At 38.0% G+C, this 8,318-nt stretch overlaps 4 protein-coding genes across 5 annotated transcripts; 1 reads left to right on the top strand and 3 right to left on the bottom strand.

Annotated features, from left to right (window-relative positions):
• Window positions 1-1,041: 1,041 nt before the first annotated feature.
• On the bottom strand, window positions 1,042-1,693 carry LOC110873927 (protein MITOFERRINLIKE 1, chloroplastic-like; the record flags this gene model as incomplete). Its single annotated transcript, XM_022122960.2, has 1 exon — window positions 1,042-1,693. A coding segment is annotated over one exon (471 nt), but the record flags the coding sequence as incomplete, so codon positions are not given.
• Window positions 1,694-1,833: 140 nt separating this feature from the next.
• On the top strand, window positions 1,834-3,461 carry LOC110871728. Its single transcript, XM_022120451.2, has 2 exons — window positions 1,834-2,535; window positions 3,112-3,461. Exon 1 carries the CDS (start codon window positions 1,928-1,930, stop codon window positions 2,498-2,500), a length of 573 nt encoding a protein of 190 aa, XP_021976143.1. The 5' UTR covers window positions 1,834-1,927; the 3' UTR covers window positions 2,501-2,535; window positions 3,112-3,461.
• LOC110873926 (probable serine/threonine-protein kinase PBL8) lies at window positions 2,972-5,728 on the bottom strand. Its single transcript, XM_035976292.1, has 5 exons — window positions 4,543-5,728; window positions 4,315-4,450; window positions 3,683-3,819; window positions 3,473-3,596; window positions 2,972-3,395 (listed from the first exon to the last, which is right to left on the bottom strand). Exons 2-5 carry the CDS (start codon window positions 4,367-4,369, stop codon window positions 3,073-3,075), a joined length of 639 nt encoding a protein of 212 aa, XP_035832185.1. The 5' UTR covers window positions 4,370-4,450; window positions 4,543-5,728; the 3' UTR covers window positions 2,972-3,072.
• A 138-nt stretch (window positions 5,729-5,866) lies between these two features.
• Window positions 5,867-7,814, bottom strand: LOC110871727. Of its 2 annotated transcripts, none has more exons than XM_022120450.2 (7): window positions 7,486-7,814; window positions 7,255-7,404; window positions 6,960-7,175; window positions 6,695-6,816; window positions 6,434-6,597; window positions 6,198-6,352; window positions 5,867-6,134 (listed from the first exon to the last, which is right to left on the bottom strand). In XM_022120450.2, the coding sequence occupies exons 1-7, from the start codon at window positions 7,603-7,605 to the stop codon at window positions 6,039-6,041; spliced, it is 1,023 nt and encodes a 340-aa protein (XP_021976142.1). In that variant the 5' UTR covers window positions 7,606-7,814; the 3' UTR covers window positions 5,867-6,038. The 2 variants fall into 2 exon arrangements, with proteins under 2 accessions (XP_021976142.1, XP_021976141.1); XM_022120449.2 differs by having other exon boundaries at window positions 7,477-7,812.
• Window positions 7,815-8,318: the final 504 nt, after the last annotated feature.

Below are 8,318 nucleotides of genomic sequence, written 5' to 3' on the forward strand. Positions count from 1 at the left end.
GATAGAATTTATCATTCACAAGCACCAATCAAGTTCCGCCATGTCATCGACCATTTTTCCATCACTCACAACCTTTTTTAGTGGGGGTGGTCATCACTCATCACCACACCCAACAATTTTCCCCCAACCAACAATTCCACTCACAAAACCAACCCATCACGCGTTGAAAATATAACGAAAATGGATTTTCGTTAACATATAACGCGTTATATGTTTTAGTGGCGGTGGAGTATAACGCGTGGTGGAGTGTTCCCTTGATAGTATCACGTACGAGCCCGGGTCACCTAAATGACTCTTGTAAGATAGTTTGTGGGTGTAAATCGTCAAATTCCAGGTACATGTCCACCGGGGACAGTTATTAAACTAGTTACACAAGAACCAAAATCACAAACACCCACTTTTATTCATGCTCAAACATTCATTTATATACAGACTCTTGCATACGTTAAGAAAGCAAAACTCACAACTAAAAACCACTAACCCACTACTTGACACAATACCCATGACCTAGCCAACCCCCTACTTTAACATCAATCAATAAAACATGTGACTAAAACTTTAATCTACAAGATGTCCCTGTTCTCTTTATGCAACTTCGCCTACGTAACGCTTAAGAGTTGACTGCTTCTTTACCGGATAGCAGTTCAAGAAGTAGATATCTCTTTTTATTCTGTCATGTTGTATGACGTTCGGGATTACAAAGAAAAACTGATTTGGAATGATTGTTGTGGGGGTTCATTACTTCATTCAAGGTGTTGCTTTTTAACATGAAGCACAAGCTCTAAAGATGTCTATACTAAGTCAAGAAGATAAACATGCAACCCATATATAAACAAACGGATCTGTTTGAAGCATACAAATTGTAAAATGAGCCCCATTTCAAGGTCAAACAAAATCTTTAACTGTAAACCATTTATCCAATTGAATATAAAAAGTTTTCTACCAGAACAGATCAGATAGGCCATATGGCGTAGATTGACAATTAATCTTGAAGTTAATTACATCTTCAAACAAATCAGGATCAAGTGAAGCTACATCGTGTTGATATATAAAACCATATGGACAAAGCTAGCTAATATGTAAGTTGTGACATGGGTTATAGCATAATAGCAATATAATATTCAGGAACCGTAAAATGAAAATGTATGAACTTGTTACAATGATAACAAAGAAACTAGATGCTTAACAAACAGCTGGTGCAATGTGACATAGAGAGAGGAACTTACACAACTCCAGACGCAACCTGAAGCTCCTTTCTCCTAAGATACTCATGCAAAATAGTAAGCCTAGCTGTCTCGAATGCAAAATATCCTATAGCTGAAAAACAAGCACTATGAAGCACTCTAGGCCCCATTCCCCGGGTAAATCCCACCAACCCTTCTTCCTTCAATATCTGCTTAACCGTCTCAGAAACACCAAACGCAATCTTATCCGAATGAATCTGAGTCATCAACCGGGTTTTGACCACATCCAATGGGGTCGTCAAGGAGGCAGAAATGGCACCAGCCAACGCCCCACAACAAACACTCTGAAAGGGCTCCAAATTCGGCTGCTCCGACTTAATCAAAACCGCGGCTTTCAAGTACTCAAAAGAGGAGTAGCTCAAGACCCCAGCAGGCAAATTCCTCAACAACGTGGCAGAGTAACCAGCATAGAGACCCAACACCCCTTTTTTGTGAGGTTTTAGTGTTGTGAATAAAGTTTAAAAAAAAAAACTTCAGGGACTAAATATGGTATTTAGCTCAAATAAAAGAAAGAGTTTTTTTTTCAAAGGAATAGTCAAATATTTTACTTTTTTTCTCCTTGTAAATTTCATTTTCGTGTTCCTGGGATTTAATTGGCCTAGAAGTTGACACGCCGCCCCTCAACACCTCTTCAAAACGCTCCACCTTCCAATCTTCAACGGATAAAATAAAGCAAACCAATCATGGCAACGGCCACCACCACCACCACCACCACCCGCCTTCTATCGGCACATCAAACCCTTGTTCATTCAACTCTTTCCTCCTTCACAAAACCCACATCCCTCAAAACCATCAGACTAGCCACCCTCACCAAACTCCACGTTTCTTCCCCCACCAACAACCCCATCTCCGCCACCAAACCCTCCCAAGAAACCATATTCTTCGACGGCGGAGCACACTACGGAGACCTCGTAGCAAATCTCCTGTTGGGTTTCACTCTTGTTTGGCTGCCACTCACTCTGGCCGCAGTTCTCAGAGGGTTTTTCTTGCGGTACAGATTCACGAACCTGCGGGTCACCGTCATATCTGGGTTAACGGGTCAGGACAGAAGTGATTTCTCGTATAAAGTTATCAAAGATGTTCAAGTTGTACCTAGGTTTATTGGTGAATGGGGTGATGTAATCATTACTTTAAAAGATGGAACCAAGGTTGATTTGAGAAGTGTTCCTAGGTTTAGAGAAATTGCAAACTATTGTTCATCCATGGCATCTGCTGATAATGAATTGGAAGACACTGCTGCTGCCAAAGGCTTTTGATTTTCATTTTCAATCTTATACTTTGATCAAAACAGGTGTGTACATTTTCATCTTTGATCAACATTTTTCTCTTGTATGTTTAACAAGTTACTTGATGTTTTCTTTAAAATATGATGATGCTTTCTGTGTACATTTCGTTTGAGTAATTTAATGTATTCTCTAATATTCTTATTACCATTGCAACCCGTTAAGTGGCTCGGCTACCAGAAACCAGGATTTGCAACATTTTGCATTTACTTATGTTGGGAGTTCAAATGGTTGTCGTGTAGAAAATCCAATAAAAAATGTGAAGTGCATGTGCATCATTAACAAATGTACAAATATCTTTTCTTGAGTTCCTGAATTTAAATAGTTTTAGTTTTTTTAAACCATTTCCAAAATAGACATAGTTTCCTTAAAATTTAGATTGATGGGGTGTCATGTGGATTTATACGCTTGAACATTTACTTAGCAAAAGCGCCCAAGTGTAAGTAGGATAAGAGTTTCCTCTATATGTTAGAAGGACACATCTCTGTTGTCTCATTTATTCAGTCTATCATATGTATACAATATAACAGGTAGGTGTGTTTTTGTTATGCAAAGTGTTGATGTTTCGATTCAATGTGTTGAAGACTATGCAGCACTTGGGTGATTGTTGGACGTCTTCTTGGATCTTGAGTAAGGCATTGTGAAATGATGGTCGCAAAGTCGTAAGCTTCTTCCATGTCCACATTCTTTATAATCCTTTTGTCAATTACACGGTGTAGCTGGTTCTTGTCATTTAGATATGGTGTAGCCCATTGTGAGAGTTCTATTCGCCTTCCGTTCGGATACCTCTTAACTGCTTTTAAACCTGACAGAATCTCCAACAGTACTACTCCTAAACTATATACATCAGTTTTTAGTGTCAGATGACCTGTATGTGTTGTTGAAAAACAATATAGTAGTTAGAATTTACGGGTATGGTCATATTTAAAAATAACTTTTTAAAACCTGTTCCAATGTACTCGGGGGCAAAGTAACCTTCAGTCCCAAGAACCCTGGTTGACAGATGTGTTTTGTCACCCTGGGGTCCGAATCTAGATAGTCCAAAATCTGCAATCTTTGGAGTGAAGTCCTGTATGTACAAGGGAACAGAAATGAAACATCAATATAAGAATTTTACATTGTGAGAATATACTCTGTCGATTGAGCTGAACTGACGTGATCAAGAAGAATATTGGCGGACTTGATGTCCCGATGGATGACGGGTGGGTCCATGTTGTGGAGATACTCCAAACCTCTTGCTAACCCTTTAGCTATCTCCATTCTTTTACTCCACTCTACTTCTCTACAGCATTCTGCAAAACATCAATCAAATCTTGAATTCTGGCTAGCTAGGGGTGTTCATTGAATTGAATATTGAATTTTCGAATTGCTCGAATCGAACTTTTCGAATGGTTTATTTTTTTGCTTGAATTCGAATTCGATTAAGAACCAGCCAATTCGAATCGAATTCGGATAAATTCGTTTGATTCAAATTCAGTTAAAATATGTAATAAATCCGTTTAAGTTATGGGCTTTGTAATGGGCTATTTTAATACTTAAAATAAATTTAGAGATTAAATTTATACTATAGCCTAATAAAAATTATATGCGTATTATATATAAAAATAACGAATAAATATGTACAGTTCTAATTCGAATTTCGAATCGAATTTAAAACTATAAATTCGTATTCGATTTACTGGATTTGAATTCTTGATAATCCAAACGAATTCTTGAGAATCGAATTTCGAAAATGCATTTTGAACACCTGGCGACCGGAAAACAACTAGTTTTGGGAACTTGGTTACCTCTGGAAAGATTTTCTTCCAAACTTCCATTACACATAAACTCAAACACTAGCATCCTGTGTACACCTTCAGCACAGTATCCCAACAGTTTAACCACATTCGGATGATGAAAACTACTCAGAATCCTCAGCTCATTCTACAAGAACAGATAGATGTGTGGGGGTGTAATCAACTAATCATATTTTGTCAGAAAATACAAATAAAAAATGCATCGAATTTATGGATTACATTCCATTCATCTAATCCTTGGTATCCTTGTTTCTTGATCCGTTTAACGGCAACTGGTAATCCACATCCTGGTGTTGCGGTTCGATAACCCAGCCACCCTTTATAGACGTCACTGCACCCTCCCTGCCCGGCTAAATTCTTGCTGCAGAACTTCCCGGTTGCCGCTTTCAAGACTTTGTAGCGAAACTGGTCCAGCTTGTGGGGATGAGAGCTATTGCTGTGTTCTCCTCCCTCTGATCTCTCTGTTCAAACAAAAAGATATATAGTGCATGTGCATTTATTGGCGTATGTATAGTGATGGTAAAAGATGTATTAACCAACCAACCTGTGGAAGGTTTGACATTGCTAATGCCGTTGCCCATAGCACGAAAAGCTAAGATTCTGGGAAGAGAGTCACGGTTGGCGAGTGATAGTGTTATGTAGAGTTTTGGGTTAGGATTACAAGGTGAAGGCGGATGGAGGGAACTAAGAAAATCCTTGTTTAATTTGTTGAGTAGATGATAACAATGCTCATCCACATTGCTTGGAAACCTTTTTTTCCCCGCAAAACATAAAAATATGCATGCTAAAGACAACGTAATATGTTTGTTTTTGTTTTAAGTAGTAAAAGGTTAATTAAAAAGAGTTTTGATTACAATTGATGGAATCACAAATGCATATTTTATTTGTGAGAATACTAGTTCACCAAGATTAGCAGATATTATGTTCTGTGTATTGCTCTTGCTCATATTAATTTAGGTTTTATAAATCTATCTTCTAATCAACAAGGGTCAATCGAGCATTCCGCTGTTCGAGAACTTTCAGCAATATACACATGTACATTTCTATTACATCAAGCACAAGATCAATAAATAGAACAAGAACACTTGAGAGGAGAAGAAGGGTAAAACCCAATTCAATTCATCGATGGATTCATTGTCTCTCACATGTTTGTTTATATAAACCTCTGTTGTCAAGGCTCCCTCAGGCGCGCACTTAGGCTCATATTTTAGGCTCAGCCCAGCCATCTCGCTTCACCTCAAAAGCCCCACTTTCGGGCCCTCGGACGCATTTTTAGGCCAAATTCCAATGAAATTCTGGTCAAAAATCATTTCAACAAGTTTGAAACAATTATAAGAACCCTAAACAAGTCTGGGAACAACCTAAAACAACTTAAACTAGCCCTAAAGAAGCCTAAAACATGTCTAAAATCCAACAAAGCGAAATGTTAGTTTGATAAGGAACTGGTATGGAATGGCGGTTTTAAGTTCCAACATTACCATTAGGTAATTGCCTAATCACTTAATATTCTACTAAAATGACATGGTTGATTTTGAACTATTGATGCGGTTTAAATTCCAACATTACCATTACGTAACCGTTCAAAAGAGATGGGGCAATTAGTAACTAACTAGTCACTTCAAAGTTAACATAGCTTTTAGTTCCAAACAACTTCACATATGATTCTGGTTTATTCTAGTAACAGACAACTTAACATAACTTTGATTCACACCAAATCAAGCTCTCCTGGTTAACTGATCTTTTGAGGTGCTCTCAAATATCTTGTCAGCATTGCCCACCTCAAAACCGTCTCTTCTATGAACCTCCTCAACCTACGTAGCACAGGTTTAAAAATCAATAGCATAACACAAGTAAAGAAAGAAAGAGCAACCGACCTTATCCTGGGGCAAGTCTTTGTATTGTGGTAATACAAGGCGTTGAGCAAACTCAATGTACGAACAAGGGACTGGTTCTCTGAAGCCATCAGAAAACTCAAATGGTATAGAATCTGCAACTGTTGAACTCTGAAGCAGTAGACCGTCTGGGCTCACTGTCAGAGCCACATCCAAACTATTTTATAATTTTACTCAGGACATTTTTGCTATCTAACAAGAGAAAAAAAAAAACTAACCCTTGAGAACACCCCCTTCAGAGTTCAACTTGAAGCCCTTGTCCTGAATGAACTGATTAAAGTTGTCGATGTTGTTCAAGGGGGATACGAGCCTATGAACGGATATGGTTACATGATTCAGTGTGTACCCGTTTACCAGAGTCCATGCAGCATACTCGCTTTCTCTAGATGGAAATCAAATCACCAAACGATTGTTTTAGGAGGATCGAATTTGTGAACATGACAAATATATATATATATATATATATGTATGCACCCAACCTGGCTAATTGTTGGAATTCCACATGTGATGGTTTCGGCCATGTCAAACAACCTAGAGCACTCGAAAGGGCACTGTGTTCATGTCCAGCAGCTGATAGCCCCGTGTATTTTTTTATTATATCCTATGAACACGTGCAATGAGTAAGTCACAATAAAAATCATTAGCCTGCTACTACTGGAGTGATTAGTTAGGGGCAGGGGAGTCACGCCCCCGTGTTTCTTTGGCCCCTGTTTAAAAGTTGAAGATCGGGAGTCCAACACAAACCTGGGCTTCTTTGGTCATTTGATCTACGAGGAGTTCTGAGATGAAGACTCTAGGCAAGGGTCCATGGATGCCACTGCCACTACTGACACTAGGAGTAGGAGGAGGAGAAAACCAGAATGCTTTTAGCTTCTTTTTTGGAAATCTCAACTCTTCCCGTTGGGTATAACCAAAATCTAGGAACAGCTTTGACATAGACTCGATCCCATGACCATTTACCTATATAAATCAATCAACATGAATACATACATATGTGAAACTAATTCATGTGAGTGGAGTGGAGTGAAATGAAACATACACCGAATGTGCGATACGCAAGATGATCGTAGCATATTTGATTAGCATCGGTGGATCGGGCGAGTTCCAAGATTGCTTTAGCGGTTGGGTTTCGGTTCAAGTATACTTGTTCCATACTTGAAAGCACACTCCTAAAGAAGGAATCACCATCCTATAATGGTGATAATAGTATTACAAATTAATAAGGTCTAATTATTATATATACGCAATGGAGAAAACTTACACAAATTACCGAGGATGGTGAATTTTGAGAAACACTGATTGTTGATGGGAGAGACATGGATGAGCGATTATTCGTGTAGGATGATCGTAAAGAAGAGAAGATTGGCGAAGACAGCCGGAATGATATCATGATTATTGGTAGGGTTTTTTGAAGTTGACAAGCCACGCTCAATAGTCGCAAGTCTTTTGTTTTTTTCTTTAAATGAAAATCAAAATCCAAGGAAGGATATACATGCCACGACTAGTCACTTGTTTTGGTGGTACCAAGTTGCGTTTAATTTAAAAATGGTGCTCAGAACAAATCTAAATGGAACACGCATCTTCCACATCACATGTACATCCACTACTTTGGCTGTGTCACCTGGTGTTTTTTATATATCTATCCAAGCGTCCCAATAAGATTTTTTTCCCTTTTAATAACAAATTTTCAATGACATGACATTTATCATTTAGTTGGATTTTTCTATGGTTTAAGCACAAACATACATTTATTTAAGTGATAAAGAGCTGTGGTATTTTATAAAATTTCGAATAGAGTAAACTGTCATTTTGGTCCATGTGATTTGGTCACTTTTATCATTCTAGTCCAAAACTCAAACCTTTTGCATCTGGGTCCCTGTGGTTTCAGTTTTATTGCCATTTTGGTCCAAAAATGAAATCAGTTCATATTTGTATTATAAAATCCTGTTATTTTGTCCTTTTCCTCAGGGGCAAAATGGTCATTTCTTTTTTATAAATAAATACCAGATTTTATAAGACAAATATGACCTGATTTGCCCCTGAGGAAAAGGGCAAAATTGCAGGATTTTATAAGACAAATATGATTTGATTTCATTTTTGGAC

Source organism: Helianthus annuus, chromosome 8, assembly GCF_002127325.2.
Source record: "Helianthus annuus cultivar XRQ/B chromosome 8, HanXRQr2.0-SUNRISE, whole genome shotgun sequence".
NCBI classification, from domain to species: Eukaryota; Viridiplantae; Streptophyta; class Magnoliopsida; order Asterales; family Asteraceae; genus Helianthus; species Helianthus annuus.

Bases quoted from the DNA above. Each gene is read 5' to 3' on its own strand.
- LOC110871727 (XM_022120449.2), bottom strand. From the start codon at position 7,605: ATGATATCATTCCGGCTGTCTTCGCCAATCTTCTCTTCTTTACGATCA. The intron at 7,405-7,476 runs GTAAGTTTTCTC...TCACCATTATAG, and splicing joins CACCATCCTCGGTAATTTGT to GATGGTGATTCCTTCTTTAG. The intron at 6,598-6,694 runs GTTGGGTGCATA...ATTTCCATCTAG, and splicing joins GAATTCCAACAATTAGCCAG to AGAAAGCGAGTATGCTGCAT.
- LOC110873926 (XM_035976292.1), bottom strand. From the start codon at position 4,369: ATGCTAGTGTTTGAGTTTATGTGTAATGGAAGTTTGGAAGAAAATCTT. The intron at 3,597-3,682 runs GTCAGTTCAGCT...TTGTACATACAG, and splicing joins CCAATATTCTTCTTGATCAC to GACTTCACTCCAAAGATTGC. The intron at 3,396-3,472 runs GTTTTAAAAAGT...CAACACATACAG, and splicing joins CCCCGAGTACATTGGAACAG to GTCATCTGACACTAAAAACT.
- LOC110871728 (XM_022120451.2), top strand. From the start codon at position 1,928: ATGGCAACGGCCACCACCACCACCACCACCACCCGCCTTCTATCGGCA.